The sequence below is a fragment of the Pelobates fuscus genome, chromosome 4 (assembly GCF_036172605.1).
Source record: "Pelobates fuscus isolate aPelFus1 chromosome 4, aPelFus1.pri, whole genome shotgun sequence".
Classification (NCBI taxonomy): domain Eukaryota; kingdom Metazoa; phylum Chordata; class Amphibia; order Anura; family Pelobatidae; genus Pelobates; species Pelobates fuscus.
Window position 1 is genome coordinate 226,198,832 of NC_086320.1, and position 25,004 is coordinate 226,223,835.

The 25,004-nt window shown below is 37.7% G+C and overlaps 1 protein-coding gene across 2 annotated transcripts in view; it reads left to right on the plus strand.

Annotated features, from left to right (window-relative positions):
* Positions 1-24,768, plus strand: part of COL15A1 (collagen type XV alpha 1 chain) — a 353,153-nt gene extending 328,385 nt beyond the window's left edge. For both annotated transcript variants that reach the window (XM_063451925.1, XM_063451926.1), the window contains 10 exons: positions 698-747; positions 1,921-2,004; positions 8,379-8,523; positions 8,754-8,815; positions 15,069-15,197; positions 15,290-15,349; positions 18,626-18,685; positions 20,246-20,431; positions 21,441-21,556; positions 22,568-24,768. In XM_063451925.1, coding sequence (XP_063307995.1) covers positions 698-747; positions 1,921-2,004; positions 8,379-8,523; positions 8,754-8,815; positions 15,069-15,197; positions 15,290-15,349; positions 18,626-18,685; positions 20,246-20,431; positions 21,441-21,556; positions 22,568-22,781 — 1,106 coding nt within the window. In that variant the 3' untranslated portion in view covers positions 22,782-24,768. The remainder of the gene's footprint in view (positions 1-697; positions 748-1,920; positions 2,005-8,378; positions 8,524-8,753; positions 8,816-15,068; positions 15,198-15,289; positions 15,350-18,625; positions 18,686-20,245; positions 20,432-21,440; positions 21,557-22,567) is intronic.
* The last annotated feature ends 236 nt before the right edge of the window (positions 24,769-25,004 follow it).

Genomic DNA, 25,004 nt, shown 5'->3' on the forward strand with positions numbered 1-25,004 from the left:
AGTTTAAGCATGCGTGGGATCGGCATAAGGCTAGCTATACGATAAGTCCAGGGACTCATGAATGTATTTAGAAAATTGGGCAGAATAGATGGGCCGAATGGTTCTTATCTGCCGTCACATTCTATGTTTCTATCACATTCTATGTCTCCCTGTTTACGTATCCTTTACCAACTCACCCAGTCGTATAGCTTCCAGCACGTAACAATCTATATTTACTAATTCACCCACCCATCCATCCACCAACTTTGTCCAACAGCATGCACAATCGCAGTGTTACGGTTAATCGTCATTTTATTTATTCTAAAAACTTTAGCATATAAAATGATCTAGAAGTATAAAGGGAGATGCGAGGTATGGAAATGGAAGAGCTGTTTAAATATATCCATATACAACACTGAAAAGTCGTGCACCCAGAAGGCAGTGACCCTTGCCTCACCTTTGGCATCTCTAGTTTCTATGCATAAAATGATTGTGTTTTGATATTTGAATATGGAGTAACATATATAAAGGTCATATGATAAATTCTAGGATTAGAGATAGCAATAAAGTAATAAAAATAGTAGTCTGAATGTATTTGTAATGAATTATTCCTATCTTATTTTATTACAATACATTTTAAAACTTTTTACTGATTAATTGTTTAGTAGGTAGATGTTTCTATAATGATGTTTATAATACTGTGCTGAATTTATTGCAGGTTTTCCGGTACCTAATCATTTCTTGAATCCTTATATTACGGGCATCAAGGTAACTCTTGATTTAAATGTTTTTTTTACTTTGTACATAAGATTTTCCAACATTTATAATAAAAGAAAGAAGGTAACATAACAGATGTTTTTCTTTTTTTAAAGCATTTTTATGTTATTGTTGTTAAAGGAGAACTATAGTGCCAGCTCAGAATGCGCAAGAGCCGCGCGTGCGCATTCAAACCGCCCATAGGAAAGCATTACAAAATGCTTTCCTATGGATGTCAGCGTGTCCTCAATGTGATTTTTGCATCAAGGGAGACAGCCACCAGAGGCTGGATTAACCCTCATTGTAAACATAGCAGTTTCTCTGAATCTGCTATGTTTACAGCTGCAGGGTTAAAACTAGGGAGACCTGGCACCTAGACCACTTAATTTTGCTGAAGTGGTCTGGGTGCCTATAATGGTCCTTTAACACATTGCTGGCAAATGTAGAGTTTATATTTTTAAAATTGTATGTGTAAAACTATTAGTTCTGCATTATTTCACAATGGCTCTTGTAAATACAAACCATGTACTCTATAATTCTTATATCTGTATCTGAATTTGACGCCACTTCAGCTGTGTGAATGCAGGGCCAAACAAAATGCTTGTTCTCCTATGTGTTTATATCATCCTGACATCCTTCAACAAAAAAAACTTTTATTTTTCATTTTTTTTTTAATTTGATATTGCCATAGCACCTTCCAATTAACTCATGTTTCATGCAGTCATTTAGATTGGCCTTACTGAGAGACTGGTTTTGTTTCCTTTCCATTAACATACAGTTTCTTATTAACTTACTTGGCGATCTTACTGCCAATATTATAGTGTTTATAAGATAAAATCAGAATTCATATATTTATTTAATAACATGATCTAGTTGGTGTAATAAAAACAGCTCTTATAAAATTACTTTTGATATTGACATCAATGCTGTAATGACTCACATTAGTTTTAAGGTCATGATGTTATATATTGGACAAAACAAAAACGATAAAGATTTTAAAATGTAGCATTTATTTTATCGTAAACATTCAATACTATACAGAGGATAAAATAAAAAGGAAAAATGGATTAGGAGTAAGTCACCCCCCGTTTTTTTAAAATGTGTACTCATAGGTTAAATTAAATTAGTGGCATGCACTAGGTAATCGATTAAAGTGGAAACTAATAAATATTGTTAATTTTCAAGGGTGAAAAAGGAGAAAAAGGAGATTCAAATAACGGACTTTTCATCCAAGCTCCTCCTGGCCCCCCTGGCAATCATGGTGAGAAGGTAAATAATGAAAGCAGTTTTTGATAAAAAAAATTTTTTTTAATGACTTATCTATTCAGAGCAATAGAATGTATCCATAGATTATTCTCTAATTTAAAAAAAGTTGAGTTTATTATATTCCTTCCTTTTCATTATAACTGTTATATCCTTATTTTCCCTTGTTTTCTTGTTTTGATTTGCAGCGCCTAGATAGTCCTCGGTATAATATATGTAATAGAGAGAAAATAAAGAAACACAATAGTGAAGTAGGTAGAACTAGGAATGATGTAAATAAAAAATAGAAATTGAACACTCACACTTTTTAGGAGCTTCAGTGCGGCTCCAACTTATGCGCCTGGACGGAATTATCCCGCCTAAGGATTAAGTGCGAGTAGAATTCTTCATATGCTTGTATCAACTGAGAACCACGGTCTACACCTGTATCCTTGAGTGGAGATCATACCACTTCACACGCTTCCCTTGGAGCCATATCTATGGCTCCATAAAATGTGAGTGCTTTCTACACCTACCCTTGCTCCATAGCTCTATGTACTTCACCATACACGATTTTTAATCTCTTTTTATGAGGATACCTCCCACTGCTACAAGCATATGAAGAATTCTACACACACTTAATCCATAGGCGGGGACTAAGTTGGAGCTGCATGGAAGCTCCAAAAAAGTGTGTGTGCTATTTTTTAATTCTATTTACATCATTCCCAGTTCTACCTACTTCACTATTGTGTTCCTTTATTTTTTCTCTTTTACATATATTATACCGAGGACTATCTAGGCGCGGCACCTCCCCCTTGTTTTTATCCATTTTTTTTGATCGGAAGAGTGAGACTCCGTACTTGGTGCTAAAGCTGCCATTTGGACTGTAATCAATTGACTTAAGTGCTGAATTATAATTGTATGTAACCATTTACAATGTAATGTTTATCTGTAAACAAAAATCTGAAACTTTCCAACAGCAATTTCATCAAGCTAGTATTCAAAAGATTTTTTAAGGTCATGCATTGTTGTCTCCAATGTCAACTTTTTCCATTTTTGTTTTCCATTAACAGAATCAAAGAGTTTCTGATAATGGATTTTAGATTTCTACATAATGTTGTAATGTTTTTGTTTTTTTTAAAGACCATGTTGTGTTATTTCTATAGAAACACTCCAAGCAACATAACAACAATAGCTAGCTGTAGTGATTATTGTTCCCAGGAGTGCCCTGCCCCCCTCCTGCAACCTTTCCCTCCCGCCCACAACCTTCCCCCCACTGTAAGTAGCCAGACTGTTTTAGAACGGTTTAACTTCTTATCTGGGGTTCACTGGACACCGTTGATCATTGCTAGTACTAATGACAAGTTGGAAGCTGTTCCTATGCATACAATCATTCTCAACACCAACTGATTGCTCTCAGTGAATGATTTTTTTTTTTTTATTATTTATTTTAGATGTGCTAGGTTACATTTCAATATCAGCGACAAGAGTTTTGCATTGTACATGGTAAAATAGGAAATTGGTTAATTTCTCTGTCACATAGATATGCACACATTTTATAATTTTTTAAACAGGTTACATCACAATGTTATAACAGGTTTCAGCACGTGCTTCTCTTCTGTTGGCTTTGGGTATGGTAAGCGATGGTGTGTTACCCTATGTTAGTGTCGTGTCTCCTCTCGTGTTGCGTCACTGTTACTTTTGGCTGTTGTGGTGTATGTACCGAGGGAGGTAGATTTTGTCTGTGTGCCCTTGTATGAGCTAAGAGTGCCGTGCTATGTAAAAAAATGGGGGACTAAGGTGTAGTTGCATGTTAGTGGTTGCCCATTAACCCAGGGGCATGTGGCGGGGGGGGGGGGAGTGAGTTCGGTAGTGTGTGGTACGAGTTGACTAGTGAACCAGACTTTGTTGTCTACTGCATGTGGACATGTATAAGCCAAACATAAAACATAAAACAAATAACATTTAGTTAACTTCTGTAGCATCTGTCACGGGGACATATCAGTGCCCGAAATCTCTCTCTGAGTCCCGAGAGGTTGTTTCAGCCATGGCTAGCCGAGATATGCAGTCCCTGTCAAGGCGTTGAGGATGCGCTTCCTTGGGATCGAGGTGTAAATGGGCTTGTCGTGGCAGGATGTCCCATCTGAGACGAGTTATTCGCTGTTCCAGGTGTGGGAAGGTTGGTGAGACCCAGTGTGGTGAGTATAGTGGGGATTTCGGTCTCAGATGTGACCTTGTAGGTGGTGCCGTCGTGGGTGAGTGTCACAACTCTGGGTGCCCCCCAGCGATATTGTATTCCAGCACGTCTCAGGCGGCTAGTTAGTTCGTACAAAGTTTTCCGCCACTGCAGCGTTGCCCTAGTCAGGTCTTGGAAGAAAAGAAGTTATGCGTTCTCAAATGTCAGGGGCGTTTTGCCCTTCACTGCTGACATGATAGTGATCTTATCCTGTGTCGTGGCGCAACACAGGATAATGTCTCTGGCTTCTGTGGGTGGTGAGTTGGGTCCAGCTGGTAGCCGGTAGAAACTCTCCAAAGTGATTTTCCGGGCTGTCGTTGGTGATAGGATTGTAGCCAGTAGCCTCCTAAGAAAGTGCGGTAACTCGGTCTGAGTAATTGTCGTGGGCACTCCGCGGAGCTTTATGTGGTTGCGGCGCAGGCGATCCCCTTGGTTTGAGACCTGCACCGTTAGCACCTGGTGGGCTGCTTGCAGGGTGTGCACTGCCTCTTTAAGCTGTATGATCTCGTTGTTGGTTGCCGTTACTTTCTCTGTCACTGCACCTATATTTTCTGTGTTTTGGCGCACTTCAGCTTTTATAGTGCCTATATCTTTGGCTAATAATGTCTGGATTTCGTGCATCCAGTGTTGGAGGTCTTGTTTGGTAGCCAAATTATGTTCCCCTATGGTTTGAAGGGCTGGTAGTTCAGTGCTGTGCCGGGCCGGGGTTGGGGCTGGTGGAATAGGCCTCGTTGGAGTATGAGAGGCTGCCTCCGCCGCCATCTTGGTTTGCGACTGGCATTGCAGCATTTCCCCGATATCAGGTTGTTCTGCCGGCATGTGCTGCTGACCTTTTTGTGTGCGGCGTTTCATTATCGCAGAGCTGTGTGTCGGTGCTGTTGAGCTCACCTCTCCGTCTCCCGGATCGTGGTAACCCCGGTAGTCGTCGAGGAGAGTCTACAGGGAGCAGAGGGCCAGTGAGTAGCAGGCCTTGGTTCGGCGCTTTGCCTTCCCGGTCTTCGGGGGTTGAAAGAAGGGCATCCGCCCGTTCCCCGTTGTGCCCTGAGTCGGTGAGAGGTCTCGGAGGTAATTTACTGCGGGTTGGTGGGCAGTTTTTACCCGGTTTCGCTCGTTTCGGACGGGAGCTAACAGAGATGGCATCTGGTCGGGTTCAGTCCCAGGCTCCGCCGCTCAGTGAATGATTTAAGCCCTGCAGTGCAGAGCTTCTGGTTCTCAATTGTCAGTAGTGGAGGCCAGGAGCGGCAACCGGTGGACTCCGTTAAACCATTCTTAAATGGTTTGACTACTTACAACAGGGAGCCCAGGGCACCTTTGGCAACATAACTGCTACAGAGCGATGTAGTGGTTATGGTACTTGGTATTTTTCTTCAACATTTCAATGGCAGAAGAAATGAAGAAATGTAAAGTCCGAAGAACTCCAAAGGAATTTTGAGAAAATCTAGACAACTGCTAGAATGTATTGTCTAGCTTTGTAAAATTGCCCTCTTTGAATTAAAATACATAATAAGACTTGTAGATAATAAAGCAGCCGCACTTTATATAGCAATGTACATTAAAATTACACTAATTGGCAAACAATGAGCATTACATGAAAAACATGACCGTGAACCAGCACAAGATTAGAGAAGCAATTGTGGATCATGTATGTGTAATACTTTTCTGAGTTAGCTTAACTATGCAAAGATTGGTTATCTGCATGGAATATAAGGAAAGAATAATGTGTCATGCAGAAAATGACAGGTTGTCTAGACAGAGATTACTGGTTGTCAATTCGATATTTTAAATGGCAGTATTACCTGTGAGAAGGTAACCCCTTAAACAAGAAGAAAGCACTGATCTGTAAATGTAAAGTTTAAAAACGTATTAAATTAGATAATACCAGTTGGAATGTCAAGATAGACAGCTATAATGAAAAATTTAAATTTAAATGTCCAGCTCTAAGTGAAGAGTACTGTGAGTGTAGAATAAAGTTGGTCACTTAAACAATGTAGCAAGGAAAGATGACTATCAAATGTTGCAATATGGCAATTTTTACAGCCTAATAGACCTCAGAGCGTGTGGTACCACACAGCAGAGTGTCAATACACCAACATAAATTAAAACAATATACTCTGTAACGTGCCTGTAAGTATAGGCAAAGCTTTAGACAAAAATATAGTACATTTTAACTGATCTGTCTATTATTTACAAACATTTCCTTGCTTTCTAGGAAATGTAAGAAAGTCTGTTCTGTTCAGCAAACTGCAAGAGAAAATAAAATAAAGGGAAAGGATATGAATATCTGTGCCTTCAAGGGCACCTTTTGCCAAATAATATTAACAAATGCAGGACTAAAGTTAGTAATGAGTAACTTCTACAAAAATATATAGAAATCTCTGTGCCTTCAGGGGCACCTATCAGGCAGAAGAACCAGCCATAGTAACTAAGCAGATTTAGAGAGAAAAGAAAAGTATATTCTCAATGTATAACTGTGCCTTCAAGGGCACCTGTCTCCAATAAAGTGCTGAACTAGCTGGCTAACAGACAAGAAAACCCTTATAAGCGTAGTGTAAATAGAAAAGAGAATATCTATATTGATTCCTAATCTCTATCCGCTATGTGCGCGATTGCCTTAGATTGCAGGCAGAAATTAACTAAATTCCCCCAGCCCAAAACACCCGGAATCTTGAATAAATGTGCAGTAATAATAGAGTCTCAAAGCGAAAAAATGAATAGCAGAGGGACGGAAGGCTAAGGCTGAGGTGATCAGAATAGAGATCTCCAAACCCTGACGCACGTTTTGCATGCTCCAGGAGAGAGAATTTAAATGGAAGTTTCATTTTTGGACCATTTACGTATAAAACCTAGATATAATTGTAGTATTACCACTTTATTAACAATACATAGTCAGGTTTGGCTTCTAGTACTCGTGACATCTAGTAAAGCAAAGAGCATACCATAGATGCAAGAAATATACATGTCACTAGCTATGACTAAAATACATACTTTTGATTGATCCGTTTATAACTCTTGTGTTCCCACACATGCCATAATATTCCCTTCCAACTCCTGCAAACTGTGTACTTATAGTGATATGTCACACACATATACACCTGTAACTCATGTGTATCTAGATATTGTATAAAATTTATTTTAGGACATTTTTATAATGGAATTCCCTCTGTTAGGCACTTTACTTTTTCTCCCCCAGGCACAATCCTTTACCCACACATGGAGAAGACACATTTCTCAGCATCCTGAGAAGAGAAAGTATAGTCAAATTGTACACTTTCCTACTCTCAGTTAATAGTATACCCCTGGATCTAAAGGGAAGGAGTGCATAACTACTGCAGCAAAGGATTAGCTAGCAAAAGTTACAATGCATATTTTCTTGTGGAGGAGAGAATATTTTACTGACTGCAAGGGCATGTTGTTATGTTATTTGCCCCTAACCAATGAGTGTTGTGTTAGTATTTAATTTTTGGGCTTTGGTTGGATTTGGGTCCCTGGTTCAGAAATCACATTTTATGAACCATAAAGCACCACTCCTTGACAGCTGCCCACCAAAATAAGTCTGAGTAAGTAAGAACTGTAAGAATACTACTTAGTCTCTGTATAATTCCTACGCCCGACACTTCTAGACACTGGGAAGAGCTACTGCCGTCCTCAATTGTCAATCTCCTCAGCTGTCACCAGTGAGAGCTGCAGGGAATCGGCTTTGTGTAGGGAGGATCCCGTGGTCTCATGGGATCCTCCATAGGCCTCAATACTGCACTCTTGTGCATGTGTGAGAGTACAGCAGTAATGTCAGGGCTGAAGAGGACTCTCCGGAACAAGATGGCGGTGCCCAGGAAGAACATGATAAGGTAAGTAGAACTCATCTTTGCCTGCCGCCCCATCCCTCCGCACTTCTGCAGAGTCCACAGACAATGATAGTGCCGCTATTAGCGTAGACGTCACACTGTCTGATTATTTTCCATCTCATCAATGACGGACATCAAACGACTAATGATATTTAGCCAAAAATAGAAATTACAAGCAAATTGAAAAAAAGTAAAAGCTCAATTTCCGATTGATGTAAAATAGTGACTTTAATAATTACCATAGGCTTATATATAACTGCCATACTTGTCTTCCCGTCAGCTTAATTTATGAGTGAATTCAATTTCCATTTTTTTTTCTTTAGGGACAAAAAGGAGAGTTTGTTATTGGTCCTAGAGGTCCTCCTGGCATTCCTGGCCTTCCTGGACCTCCAGGATATGGCATAAATGGTCCACCAGGACCACCAGGACCACCTGGTCCACCAGGTCCCTCTTCTATATATGGTTCAGGTTTGTGATTTCTCATTTTACAAAATGTTCAAATAATGTTTAAGATATATTCTGAAAGTAAACCCAAAAAGTCTGAGAAAAATAAATGAATAGTCTTCTTATGGGATAAGTATATATGTTGATCTATTATATCCCAGGATAACTTGAGGAATTTTTGCTTTCTCAATATACATTCAAAATATGTCTTAACACTCAGCTGAATTAATAATAATTCATATTTTTTCTTGCAGTACCCGTTCCAGGACCACCAGGACCACCAGGTCAACCAGGGATACCAGGATCTAGAAATTTGGTAAAGTAATCTGATTGTAGCTGCAGGGTGTGTCTCTGTGTGTCACACCTGTCTGGTTTATCCCGAGTTACATAAGTAGAATACAAACATTTGAAAAAGCTTTGGAGGTGGAATATCTGCTTTTGCAGACAGTGCACTATGGACCCAAAGGGGAGGGGGGTGACCAGGCCATTAAGGGAATGTCAGGATGAACAACCACCAAGTTTAGCCTCTGTCCGCAGTTACAGTAGTTCCCATCCCATCCCTCAAGGCACACCGAAAGGCATTTTCCAATTCTGTTTCAAAAGGGATACTGTGAAACTTGGACCAGTGCTGTGCCTTGAGGATCACTGCTATATTACATTGTAAAGAGCATAGACATATGTTTTCAATGTTTTGTATGTCAAATCAGTCAGAGCATGAAAGTGTGCGATCTCTACTAAGGAGATTGCAAGTCAGTGGATTATTACTGCTGTTGCATAGCTTCTATATACATTCCCTATTTTGTGTCAAAATCCCTCTGTTTTTCTATACTGATATTCCTCTTTTGTAGGAGCTCCATATTGTTGGTGTGTTTTTTAGTGTGTAACAGAGCTCCACATCATTAACACTAACAGTTATGTGTCTTTAAACTGCAATAAATGTGTTTAGAAACCAGTCCGTGCAAATAAGATACATTGTTCTTGTTCTAAATTACATTTTAGTTTTAAAAATTATTAGATAAACAAAGTGTCCATCTTTGCCCATTTGAAATGTTGGACAGGGCTTGAGCTACCTTAAGGCAATTTCCAAGTGACAGGTGGGTTGTGGGTACATGGAGCTCCCATTCGTTACCAGGGCCAGATTAAGAGCCCATTGGATCTGGTGCTGACAATTATGATGGGCCTTATTACAGAATCTTATCAACAGAAAACACTAAAACAGTTATACTTCCCAAACGTCACGTATCTGGTGGAGGTGGTGCTGGAGGAAAACTCACATGATTTAGATCAGAAAACACAAACCCTATGCTAATCTTTCATTTTCATCTTAACATGGTAGGATGAGAATCATGACTGGGCAGTTAACTTAAATGGGTACACATTATTTAGGAAGGATAGGAAAAACAAGAAGGGTGGTGGGGAATGTTTGTATGTCAACCATGAGTTAAAGTCAAATCTTAGGCATGTGGAGTGTGACAAGGAAAATGTGGAAGCTTTATGGGTAGATATCTGCTTGGGGCAAACAAAGGGAAATTAATTATTGGTTGGGATATGTTATATACCACCTAATGTAAATATTAATGAGGAAGAACAGCTGTTAAGAGAAAATTGGAAAGCTGCAAATCGGGGTAACACAATAATTATTGGAGACGTTAAGTATCCGGACATAAATTGGGATAGAGTGACTAGTACTTCAGCAAGGGGAATCAGGTTTTTGAATGTGTTAAATAACACCTTCATGACACAACTGGTACAAGCACCAACTAGAAAGGATGCTTGTCTGGATCTCGTTATAACAAACAATGTTGATCTTTTGTAAAAGGATAGTACTGGTATACCTAATGTAATACCCAGGGGAGAGGGAGTATGACTAACAATAGGTCGCTCAAAAACTGGAAAAATAGGGATTCACTAAAACCTATACGAAAAATAAAACTCTCTGCTATAGTTTTGCAGAAACCAGGAGCTAACCTATAATGCTGGCTGAGTGTAGTGAACGGTGAGGGATTGCAGAATATAAAAGGTGGACTGTGCCTTTAAGGTGTAAGAAATATGTACTGTGCCTTTAAATCTCACATAATGTGCGTGGTAAGTCTGCTGGTAAGAGAGAGAAAATGAGACAAAACAAGACAAAACAAAAAATGGATAATCCAATAGATCACAAAAAGAAAAAAAGATGAGAAAAAATAAGAGGAAGAGGGATGAAAAGGAGAAAAAAATGAAATGAAATGGAATACGGAAAATGAAAAAAGGAAAAAAGTAGAGTCTGGAAAAGAAATATAAATAAAAATGAGTAAAAAATAATAATAGTAAGATGGATGGGTAGTGCAAAACGCAGCCGATGATATGTGCAGTGCAGATAACTCTATCCCTAATGGGGTATAGGGTAGATGGTATCTGCTCCAAATATTATACTTTGTATGTGTCAAAGATCTGGTTCAAATAATAATAGCAATACAGTATATGGAACTGGATGCTAAGGTGATAGTCTATTCAAAAAAGGGTCACTCGATATAGAAAGCAATGGTACAAACTGGATGTAAATAACAAAGCCAGTTTTATAAAGCCAGTACTGTTCTCTGCTGGTAGGCGCTCTGCACGCTGGAACTCGGTCCTGATGAATTGCTGTGCTTGTCTAACGCGTTTCGTAGGAGGTTGCCCTACTTCTTCAGAGACGGGATGATCCCGTCTCTGAAGAAGTAGGGCAACCTCCTACGAAACGCGTTAGACAAGCACAGCAATTCATCAGGACCGAGTTCCAGCGTGCAGAGCGCCTACCAGCAGAGAACAGTACTTGCACAGGACCTTTTGTGTATTTGCCGAGTGGAGCCGTTTACAGAGCACGTCCCCTGGAGAGAGATCCTTATCGGGACGCACACCGAAAAGCCCGCCGTCCTCACCGGCAGCAGGATTTCTGAAGCTCATCGGCCCGAGTCAATCCACATCAATCCCAGCCAAATCCAAGGGTTCCTGCACTTTACTGACACTCATTAGACTGGTAACCTCTGTATGAACAGTTCCTGTATTATATATTTTTATATTTTTATAATTTTACCAATAAACTGGCTTTGTTATTTACATCCAGTTTGTACCATTGCTTTCTATATCGAGTGACCCTTTTTTGAATAGACTATCACCTTAGCATCCAGTTCCATATACTGTATTGCTATTATTATTTGAACCAGATCTTTGACACATACAAAGTATAATATTTGGAGCAGATACCATCTACCCTATACCCCATTAGGGATAGAGTTATCTGCACTGCACATATCATCGGCTGCGTTTTGCACTACCCATCCATCTTACTATTATTATTTTTTACTCATTTTTATTTATATTTCTTTTCCAGACTCTACTTTTTTCCTTTTTTCATTTTCCGTATTCCATTTCATTTCATTTTTTTCTCCTTTTCATCCCTCTTCCTCTTATTTTTTCTCATCTTTTTTTCTTTTTGTGATCTATTGGATTATCCATTTTTTGTTTTGTCTTGTTTTGTCTCATTTTCTCTCTCTTACCAGCAGACTTACCACGCACATTATGTGAGATTTAAAGGCACAGTACATATTTCTTACACCTTAAAGGCACAGTCCACCTTTTATATTCTGCAATCCCTCACCGTTCACTACACTCAGCCAGCATTATAGGTTAGCTCCTGGTTTCTGCAAAACTATAGCAGAGTGTTTTAATGTTGATCTTTTGACCAACATTCAAGTAAGGGAGCATTTAGGAAATAGTGATCACAATATGGTAATTTTTTTAATAAACTCAAAAAAACAAGAGGGTATACTAAAACATAAAATGTAAAAAAAGCCAATTTCAATAAGATTAGGGCAGCTCTACAACATATTGACTGGTATAAACTCCTTAGTAAAAACAAAAAACAAAGAGAGGATAAATGGAGACTATTCAAACAAATATTAGAAAAGTACTTTTCCCAGTATGTACCATTGGGTAATAACTATAAAAGAAACAAATTGAAACCAATGTGGCTTAGTAGATAAGTAAAACAAGAGATAAAAAATAAGAAAAGAGCATTTAAAGCATTTAAATCGGACAAATCAGAGGCATCCTATAAAAGATATAAGGAAGCCAATAATGCTTGCAAAAAGGCAATTAAAGTGGCTAAACTAGAAAATTAGAAATTGATAGCCAAAAAATGCAAAACCAACCCCAAAAATGTTTTCAAGTACATCAATTCTAAAAAAAACAAAAAATTAAAGTGTAGGTATACTAGAAACAGAGATGAGTGTGTTAGTTAATGAAGACCAGCAAAAGGCAGAAATTTTAAATAACTTTTTTCTTCAGTATACATTAATGAGGATCCTATGGCAAGAGATATGCAAATGATTGCTGCAAAAAACTTGCAGATAACTTGTGATTGGATGACGCGAGACAAGGTGCTACAGCAGTTAGAGAAAATTAATGCAAATAAAGCTCCGGGGCCTGATGGTATTCATCCATGAGTACTTAAGGAGCTAAGTGGAGAAATAAGTGAACCTCTGTACTTAATCTTTCAAGATTGTTTTGTTTCAGGTATTGTACCGAATGATTGGAGGCAGGCAGATGTAATTCCTATATTTAAAAAGGGTTCAAAATCCTTGCCTGGAAATTATAGACCTGTGAGCTTAACTTCTGTGACTGGGAAAATATTTGAGGGGCTATGAAGGGATAATATTCAGGAATTCATTGGGAAGAACTTTGTTTGTATGCACTTCGGGGTCAAGAACACACAAGCAACTTATGCCCTAAATGGTAGTGAATTAAGGATAACCACAGACGAGAAGGATTTGGGAATTGTTAAAGACAACAAATTAGGCAGCAATATGCAATGTCAATCTGCAGTTGCTAAGGCCAGTAAAGTTTTGTGATGTATAAATAGGGACATAAATTCTCGGGATGAAAATATAATTTTGCCTCTTTATAAATTGCTGGTAAGACCACACCTTGAATATGCTGTGCAATTTTGTGCATCTGTTCTAAAGAAGGATATCATGGCACTAGAAAAAGGGCAGAAACAAGCTACAAAATCGATAAAAGGAATGGAGCATTTTAGTTATGAAGATAGGTTAAAAAATTTAAATCTCTTTAGTTTGGGGGAAAACGGCACCTCAGAGGGGATATGATAACAGTATACACATATAATTTGGGGCCAGTACAAACCATTATCTGGAAAGCTATTCATAAACAGGACTATAAATAGGACACAAGGTCACGCATTTAGGCTGGAAGAAAAGAGATTTCATCTAAGGCAAAGAAAAGTTTTTTGTGAGGAAGGCTGAACTTGATGGACACAAGTCTCTTTTCAGCTATGTAACTTTGTAATCTTTCAAGTAAATCCATACCCCCTAACAGCAGTGTCCGGGGAAACAGGATTACGGTGGGTGGATAAAAGGTTGGCCACTGATGTGAATCAAGTAACCAGAACCACTCAAAGGGACAAACATGCCCAAGGGGGCGTACTTGCGCAAAGAATTAGATGGTCACGCCAGGCTGCCTGCAAATCATGCAGGATGACTACCCAAGGGCATACTGTGCAGACAGCACCCAGAGCTTGACATAAAGAGCTTGACATAATGATGCGCTAGCTCTACGCTTTCTAAGGACTGTTCCCTAGCACTCGTTGGTCCACTCCTCTCCTAACGTTCTTACTAGCAGGCAGAAGCTCCTGTTATAGAGTCTGGGATAGAGAAAACATGTATATAGTGAGTATCGAAGAAAGGGAACATGCCACAGTGTTAGAGAGACTGAAGCAGTGAAGAACATTTGCATAGTGCGCAAAGTCAGCTTTGCCTTAACTAATTTAATTGTCAGCCAGTCCACTCAAGTTTTGTTTCCCTACATCCCTCTTAAGTTCCTATATTCCTATAAGATCCTATATTGTGGTCCACAGACACGGTGAGAGAGAGCCACAAAAGGGGGAATAAGAAACAAAGGGGGTTGAAAGACACAAAAGGGGAGAGTAAGAAACACAAAATAGGTTAAGAAACACAAAGGAGTTGTTAGTGACACAAAAGGGATGTAGGTGACACAAATAGGGGGTAAGATAAACAAGAATCAAAAATTGGATAAATACACAAACGGGGGTAAAAGACAAATGAGGGGGTAAGAGACCACAAAGGAGGATAAAGACAAAAGTGGAACTCAGAAATACTGAAGGGGATGCAATCCTCAAAAGGGGGTAAAAAAACAGAAACAAAAATGGGTGGTAAGTTACATAAAAGGGACAAAATATTGGGTAAGAGGGCAAAATGGGTGTCAAACAGGCCTAAACAGACACAGTTTCATTTTTGGGGTGCGTCTCCTGACCTGTGTAGCCAAAAATCCTTGAACCAGCCTTGATGTTGGGAGGTGTGTCTCTTGGTTGAACTGACATGTATTTTCTTGATTATGTACCTAGTATCACAGAAATTAACCGTTAATATGGAAAATAATAAATGCTTTTTAATAAATAATCCTGCATAGAATATATGCAATGCAGAATAGCTGACGCTATGATTTCTTTAAAGTGTTTTAATGTTAAATCATATTTTTTGCGTGCTCATGGTGTCTCTGTTATGTTTAATTGCTAGGCAACAACAACAAAAAATATTGATGACCTGTTGCAGAAAACACATTTGGTACCAGAAGGCACCTTAATGTATCTGAGTGAAAGCAGTGAGGTATACGTACGCGTTCGAGGTGGATGGAGAAAAGTTCAGGTGGCTTTATATTATTGTTTTGAATGTTTTTCCTTTAAAAGTTTAATTTTACGCTCAATTTAAGTATTGATGGCTATTTGTTTTCTTTTTAGCTTGGGGACCTGATTTCCCTTCCAGCTGATAGTCCTCCACCACCAGCGATTTCAGGCCATGTAAGTTCTCATCTAAGTCATAGTAGTCTACATTGAAAAAGACAAAAATCTATCAAATTAAAACTTTTGCTTTTTTGAAAACAAAATGGTTTTAATTAGTATGTCATACGCTGTTTGAAAAACTTTTCTTCAAGCCTCTGATAAACAACAATCTTTATCGATTGTCAATTAAAAAGAAAAAAAGGTTTATGTCTCTATTAAACTACAACATAATGTCGTTTTACCCAGGACCAGTCCCACCATTGGTCCCAGTAGGACAATTGCTGCAAGAGGCACTTTGAGAGTGGCGCCATTATGCTGCCCCTTTACCTTTAACAAATGGTCTGTGCCTCCCATTTGCATATATATATATATAAATATACATATATATATATATATATATATATATATATATATATATATATATATATATATATATATATATATATATATATATGTATATAGTGAATAACACTATATACAGCGAGGGAAAAAGTATTTGATCCCATGCTGATTTTGAACGTTTGCCCACTGACAAAGAAATGATCAGTCTACAATTTTAATGATAGGTGTATTTTAACAGTGAGACACAGAATAACAAAAATAAAAAACAAAAATTATAAAAACGCATGTCAAAGAAGTTATGAATTGATTTGCATGTCAATGAGTGAAATAGGTATTTTACCCCTTCCACTTAGTACTTGGTGGTAATCACAGAGGCCAGCAGGTTTACACACCTCTTAGGAGGAATTTTGTCCCACTCCTCTTTGCAGATCCTCTCCAAGTCATTAAGGTTTCAATGCTGACGTTTGGGAACTCGAACCTTCAGCTCCCTCCACAGATTTTATATGGGATTAAGGTCTGCCGACTGGCTAGGTCACTCCAGGACCTTAATGTGCTTCTTCTTGAGCCACTCCTTTGTTGCCTTGGCTGTGTGTTTTGGGTCATTGTCATGTTGGAATACCCATCCATGATCCATTTTCAATGCCCTGGCTGAGGGAAGGAGGTTCTCACCCAAGATTTGACGGTACATGGCGCCATCCATTGTCCCTTTGTTGTGGTGCAGTTGTCCTGTCCCCTTGTCCTGTCCCCTTAGCAGACAAACATAATGATTCCACCTCTATGTTTGATGGTGGGGATGGTGTTCTTGGGGTCATATGCAGCATTCCTCCTCCTCCAAACATGGCTAGTTGAGTTGATGCCAAAAAGCTTGATTTTTGACCACAACACTTTCAGCCAGTTCTCCTCTGAATCATTTAGATGTTCAGTGGTAAACTTTAGATGGACCTGTACATGTGCTTTATTGAGCAGGGGGATCTTGCGGGTGCTGCAGGATTTCAGTCCTTCACAGCGTAGTGTTTTACCAATTGTTTTCTTAGTAGTCCCAGCTGCCTTGAGATCATTAACAAGATCCTCCCATGTAGTTCCTTACCATTCTCATGATCATTGAAACTCCACGAGGTGAGATCTTGCATGGAGCACCAGACCGAGGGAGACTGACAGTTATTTTGTGTTTCTTCCATTTGCAAATATTCGCACCAGCTGTTGTCACCTTCTCACCAAGCTGCTTGGCATTGGTCTTGAAGTCCATTCCAGCCTTGTGTAGGCCTACAATATTGTCCCTGACATCCCTGGAAAGCTATTCAGGCTTGGACATGGTGGAGATTTGGAATCAGACTGATTGCTTCTGTGGACAGGTATCTTTTATACAAGTAACAAGCTGAGATTAGTGCTTCTAATCTCAGCTCGTTATCTGTATAAAAGACACCTGGAAGCCAAAAATCTTGCTGATTGATAGGAGATCAAATACTTATTTCACTCATTGAGATGCAAATCAATTTATGCATTTTTCTGGATTTTTTATTTTATTTTTTATTCTGTCTCTCACTGTTAAAATACACCTACCAAATTAAAATTATAGACTGATCATTTCTTTGTCAGTGGACAAATGTTCAGCAGGGGATCAAATACTTTTTTCCCTCACTGTATATATATATATATATATATATATATATATGCAGATCTCTGGGCCTCTGCTGCTTTATCCTATGAAGATAGGGGCCCAGAGATCTGATTTTCCATCTCCTGCAGCATTCAGTCATTTTCTCTGCCGAGCTGCAGGAGCGTTGCTGTGGGTTGCCAAGGCAACGTTCCATGCGGAACACAATGCATGCCTGAGCGTTGCCATGGCACTGCTCTCACGGCTCGCAGGGGGAAAGGACCTGATGTAGGATATGGAAAATTAGATATCTGGCCCCCCTTTTCACAAGACACCTTCCTGTGCCACTGGACCACCAGGTAATCTCGTGTGTCCCCCTTCCGGCCCACAGGTAAGAGGTAGGGAGGGAGGAATACATTTTATTATACATTAAAAAAACTACATCCCTCCCCACAGCCCTCAAACACACATCCAGTACACACCACAAGGGCTGCCATCAGAAACTGTGGGGCCCCTGACACAGCTCAATGTCCAGGCCCCACGGGGCCTGCCCCCGATTAGATGTAGTGTGTATCGTAAATGCAGAGTGTGTGTTTGTGTAGTGGATGCAGTGTTTGTGTAGTTAATAAAGAGTGTGTGTTTGTGTAGTGGATGTAGTGTGTGTTTGTGTAGTGATTGAAACGTGTGTGTTTGTGTAGTGGATGTAGCGTTTGTGTGCATTAGATGCAGGGTGTAAAGTGAATGCAGAGTGTGTGTTTGTGTAGTGGATGTAGTGTTTGTGTGCTTTAGATGCAGTGTGTATAGTGAATGCAGAGTATGTGTTTGTGTAGTGTAGTCACGAAATGGTGGGGATTCGGAGGGAGCCTTACAGTGCTCCCTTTTCCCCCCTGGGAGCCTAAATGCAGCCCTCAGCACCTCCCTCCTTCTTTCCTTCGGACTGAGCTGTCACAGTCCAAGGGAAAATTGTGCCTCCTCTTGCCACCCCATGCCGACGCCCATGACTGTATCCACTACACAAACACACACTGCATTTATTACACACTATGTAAGCGGTAGTAATACAATAGCAACACATTTTACCAGGTTATGTTTGTTTAGTTTCCAAATATATCCTATCCTAGCATATAGATTGTATCCAACTCATCAGTTGTCGTGTTATTGACCTTGGAAAGAAGAAGTGTTGAGTTCATTCAAAGTCACTAGAGATACTGAAGATTGTCTAGTAATTATGTGAATGGGTTCATGTGAAGCTGATCATCTTATAGTCTTTATGTAACCACAGATTTGACAATGATAAGAGCAAAATGCAATGCATGTTCTGAAAAAATCATAATAATATATTATTTTATTAATTAAAGGGATATCGCCCATTTCCTGCTCTTACTCCAGGAATGAATATAGATTATGGAACACCAAACGTGAGTAAAACATGTCCTTCTGTCACTACTGCAAAGAACTACTAATGTCTGTGTTTCTCTATGTATGGATGAGAGCTGGATTATTAAAATAAGCACATGGAATTAAAACAAGAAAGCCCTTAAATTACAAGAAAAAATAATAATATACTCTGCAAGGTTCTTCTTGTAATATACTGTTCCTGAACAGAACCAAAATGAAAGACTGATAAAGTAGATTTCAGCAACATAACATAAGTACGTTTATTCATCAGCTATCTCAGCATACAAATAAGCATATACCAATGCAATCAATGCTTGCTTTGCTGAACAGTTCTCCCACATAATACATACCTGTATTACATTACCCCTTCACTTCTGGATTGCCGGAATAAACAAAGTAGACTATAATTTTAGTTAATAAAATATTTTTAAAATTTAACCTGAAAGATTTTGGGAACTTAAAAAAAAGTCAAATAAAAGCTTATACGAAAAGGTGAATTATTTAAAAAAAAAAAATTAGCTGGTATAAACTGGGACTTGGCAATCACTTCCTGAAATGTCCATGCCAATCGTGTTTATAAATGTGGGGAAAAGGCACATCATTTAAAGAGAATACATCACCAGAATTATGAGGCAATGAATTGTTGTTAAAGAGTGATAAAAGTAGATGAAGAAAGAGAATATTTTTACCTGTCATGCTTCCGATAACTTATACTCTTTTGAAAGAGCATACCTTTATATTTATACATTGTGATAGCAAATGTATAGTTTAAGAGTAAAAAAAACTATTTAAAAATATGTCTTTATCCCACTTATCAGTCAGAAAACCAGCGTGTTGATGTCACTCAGGAGGTCTCCCATATTTTTTATTTAAAGTCACAGTACTTTTCTTTTAAAACATCAAAACATATAAAACATAATAACTACATATAAATAAGTCACAGTAATGTTTACTTACAGCAAAGCAATGTATAAAATGGCTCCAGTTATTTATAACATACAATAGAAGATATCTACAGCTTTATTCGGAAATTAAATTCCTCATTACCTATATATCAGTCAGTGTATTCATATTAATGTTTGAGGTTTTTTTTTTCCTCTAGCTTTTATCCAGTTTGTATTAGAAACCTTAATGCTAAACTGCAGGTTTAAATTAACAGATTGCCTTAAATCATATTCATAAAAATGGCTCCAAGAAAAATGAGAAAAATTGAAAGGGGCTAAATGAACAGAGAAATGTTAAAATTCATAGAGACCTGTGGGTAAAAGATAACAGACGAATTAGGTACACAGAAAAGATTTAGAGAGATGAGGAATGTACACTAATGAAGAGAGAGAGGAAAACACAAGTATTGCTTGGAAACATGGAACAATGTTATTTGGTGTGTCTGGGAGTACGGAGTTAAGAGTAAAAGATCATGAAAGAAGAGACTACAAGAAATAAAATTGTGCAGACTAAGGTAAAAAAATCCGAAATGTGATTGAGGAGTTAGAGGTGGGGCAAATGTAATAATGTTACATACATACAACACATAGTGAACCCCAGATTAGATTGTAAGCCATCTTTAATTCTCTTTGTAGCTTCATCTCGTGGCTTTGAATTCCCCATTGACTGGTGATGTACGGGCTGATTTACAATGCTTCCAGCAGGCTCGTGCAGTCGGTTTGACATCCACCTACAGAGCCTTCCTATCTTCTCATCTGCAAGATCTCCACAGTGTTGTGAGAAAAGCTGATAGATTCCATCTCCCTATTGTGAACTTGAAGGTAATATCACCATTCTATATTGAAATCAGGCACGTTTCTATCAAACACAAGGATATTTGCTCAGAAAATATTTTATTTTGGAAATATTATTCTTGAAATAGATATTCTGGATTTTTGTTATTCTCAAATGTAATGTTTTTAATCTGTTTTATTCTACCCGTAATCAAAATCCCTACATATAAGTACCCCAAAAAAGCTCTAATATCCGAATCAAAAAGAGAATGCTTTCTAGAATATTTACTGCTATCTAGGAGCTTTCTGTAATATAAAAATGTATAGGTAGTCCCGCTAAATGTATGAGCCGAGGTAGCAGAGTGCATCTTTCTTTAACAGTGTTATTCACGAAAATGAAAATTCACATTAAATTCAAAGGAAATTAAAAAAAAAAATGCCAAACGTTTAAAAAGTCTCAAGTCGGCTCTGCTTCCAGTTCAGCTACTCTGACCTTAAATTTGAAGTTCACTTTCAATTCACATTTTAGTGAATAAACCCTGAGTGAGAATTCAAAGTAAATTCCAAATTCAGCCATTTAGCTACTTTAAATTTGAAATTTACTCTACATTCTCATTTTAGTAAATAATCCTTTTAATGTTTCAATCTGTTGATGACTCAATGGAAATGTACTTCCAATATCAGATCCGGTGCTTCTTTCTGTTAATCTGATAGGGGAAACGTAACTTTTAATACATACCAGAAAAATCAGGAGGATATTCTGTTTAATGGGAGTATCAGACAGACATGATGACCTGAAAAGTCATAACTTAAATACCGCAAACCCTACTAGCTGTTTGTTTTTCTGTCTCTGCATACATAGTAAGCATATTAGTTGTTATTAAGATCACTTACAGAATTGTTCACTAATGAGAATTCAAATTGAATTTCAAATTTAAAGTTACTTTGGCTTTAAATTTGAAATTCACTTTGCTTTCTCACTTTAGTGAATAATCTTGTGTCTGCTTCACATTTGAATATTTCATTTTTTTAATATACTGTTACTTTATTTCTATAGGGAGAATTACTTTTTGACAACTGGGAATCTTTATTTTCTGGCAATGGAGCACAGTTCAATACTCAAATACCAATATACTCATTTGATGGAAGAAATGTAATGACAGATTCCACATGGTACGTTATCTTGTTACCTACATCTATCATATTGGATATCCATATACATGTGCCATTGCATACTGAAACATCCCTTGGACCGAAAAAAAAGCAAATATTATATATTAATGACAGTGGAAGGGCACACTATTAAGAAGGAAAAAATGCATAAACATGGCCCCCCCTCAAACAGTTTTAATGGAATAGGGCGTTATTAAAAAAAAATAGAAAGCGCAGAATGTCCAAAATTAAAGACACTACCAGGGTTACAGTCCACATTTACCTGTATGTTATCTATATCAATGGTGTGCTATACTACACTGTGTGAAAATATAAAATAAGTGTGAATTGTAGTATTAATAGCATCAGATGAGATGAAGTAGATGGCTATTGGGAGATAAATACTCAAGTCAGGTTTTTGAAATAGTTATGGTGCTTGGAGTCTGCATGTGCAGAGATAATGCACTTTGCTGCTGGAGATATAACTCATAGCATGCTGGCAACACACAACCAATGATGGCTCAGCCCCTTCCCCTGTGCCACCATAAGGGGAAGTGACATCAATGGAAGTGGATCAGGCCACAGGGAGAACTTGACTCCAGTGTGGGATTGCAGATACGTTCTTGCATTTATTTATTTATTTCCTTTATTTAAAGGAGGAAGGCCGTGGCAGAAAGGGTTACTCCAACCAAAAACAGTATTTTATTAAACACAACACCATTTTTAGTTGGAGTAACCCTCTAACATGAATCCTTAAATATATTTTAAGAGATTATAAAGCTATGGAAACTACTGCATACTGCAGTTCAGCTGAAGATTTTTGGGGATTATATTTCCTTAATTACAGATGAAATATTAGCTTTGTAGGCAAGAGTTAGAATTTTAAACTGACCCCTAGGGACACAAGAAGCTAGTGTAAGAACCGACAATGTATGAAAAGTATACGTTATTTTTAGTCTATTAGTCTAGTGTTTAGCATGTGCAATTTAGCTTTGCTAGCTTGATGATCTAACACTTCTGTATTACTCACAGGCCACAAAAAATAATCTGGCATGGATCAAGTCTGACGGGCATCCGACTGGTTCACAACTACTGCGAAGCTTGGAGGACATCTGAAATGGCAGTCAGCGGACAGGCATCTTCTCTGCGCAGTGGGAAATTGCTAGATCAGAGATCATATAGTTGCTCAAACAAGTTTATAGTACTTTGCATTGAAAACAGTTATATCATTGACACAAGGAAATAATAGTCTGTCTTTGCAGTGAGGAAAAAAACAAGACACTGAAATTTGTATTGTATATATTGTATTTTTTTTTTTTTTTTAACAAATTGCACACTTTTATAGCCAAAGAAAACATACCTCATATAACAAGTAAAGAATTGTAGTGGAACACTTATTCCAGTCTGTATTTTGGTGCTATCGTCTAGGAGGGAGATGCTGATAAGAAACAATACAGTACTTGTGTTAGACATGGGCTGGAAGACAAATCTGACAAAGCCTAATACACTGCAATTTATTTTTCTAGGTAGTGAAATCATATGTTTGAGGGTGAAGTTTTCTTCTTTTAACTGAATGTTTGAATGTAAAATATTAAACACGTCCATTAACTATTTGAGTGTTAGTTGTGCCACCTGCTCCCGTTGGCTTATAAAGTTACACCTCCTTGTTGGTAGTATACAAGTTCATGTGTGTTTGTATGACATACATGGTTTCTCTAACATTATATTTGAGCAAGTTAAATCAAGTGGCACAAATTAGGCTAAAATAGAGGATTTGGGGGGAAAAAAATCTCTTCGGCTTTAGCCATGGATCAGTTTTGCCATTTGGATTTAATTCTCAAAAATGTGTTACTAAGTTAATAACCATGTATATGTCTTTGACTGGTGTATGCCATCCCAAAATGATCACACATTTAATGTATAAGAAAGTTCTGCTGGCAGTGAAGTGGTTAGTAATGTTAGCACTCACTAAATTAATTTAAGCTTGGGGCAGAGTAACCATGTGTTCATTCAGGCACAGATCAAGAGCCAAGGAGAGCCCAAACAGGCCAAGGTCACCAAGCTTACTGCCCCAGATTGGCCAGCCTTTAAAATGGAAATGTTCAGGATCACGTTTTACACAAAAGCCTGTTTTGCTGTCAGCCTTTACCCGGGTAAGTCCAACACTAAGCACTAGAGAGGCAGCGTGTTCACAAATGAAAAGCCTATGGAAAACAAACAAAGAAAAAAAAAATCATAAAAAAATAAATAAATAATATATGCTGCATTTCTATAAAGCAAAAATGCAGTCACTTCAAAGCCATTAATATATACTCTAAACTGTCAAATAGAGGATATCCATGAATTAAAAATAACATATTTACTTTAGGATGTATGTCTCCCTTTTCAAAGAAGTTTATTTATAATAGAAAATAACAGCTTTTTTTATATATATTTATAAAAGATAAGTAGGATGTCACTCATAGAAAGTCTGAAAATCAATTCATTTAAAAGTCCAGCGAGCGTGCTTTTGTTCTTGAATTTTGGACGCCATGACTGCTTAGTTCCCATTTTCTCCAGAGGTTATATGGGTGTTTTTAGATATTTTTTTTACTTATCTTAAAGTTGTGTCACTATAGTTAAAAAAAAGAAAAAACACTAAAATAGGTGAATTAAAAGGACTTACATTATATCACTAATTAAAGATATAGTAGTATAAACTAAATTAACTTATTTTGACTTTCGTAAGAGTCCAATATACACTCCTAAATAGAAATTGACTCTCACTATGCTTAAAAAGCAGTAATGTGAATTGACCTATAATAAAATGACCTGTTGTGTTGTTTTAAGGCTATTCCTATAAAGCCTGTAAGCCTTTAATCTTAGACAATTAGAGAATACTTGGAAAATGTCCTTAATATAGCAGCACAAACAGTATTACACTATATATGTATATAGAAATGTATTGAAGAGAAAGCTTTATACTTCACTACACTTATCATGTAATAGATTATTATATTGCAACCCATACAGTTATTAGTTTACTCAGATCAGTAATTTATAAGTCTTTATAGAGAATAGGTGACTTTTCTTGTAGATCGAGAATGCTATTACTAAATACATTCCGCTCAATTACATTCAGCTGCAGACGAAAAAATCCTATATATGTCTATGCAACATTTTGTTAGGAGCTGTTTTCCTAATGTAAAATCTGAACTATTGTCTTAAAACAAATAAAACTTGTTTACATTGTTTCCTAACTTGTGCTTTATTTATTTATTAAGATAATGGTTGAAAAGCTATCATAATCTTTATGTATTAAAAAATATATTTTCTGGCTAATCATGGCAGCATCACACGTGGGTAGCTCTTCCACAGTCAAAACAGGACAGGAATTAATCATTTTTTTTTTTTTTTTACCAATCACTTTTTTATTGAGACAATGAAGTGTATGGGGTACAGAATGAGAAAAGGGAAACATTCGAAGTTA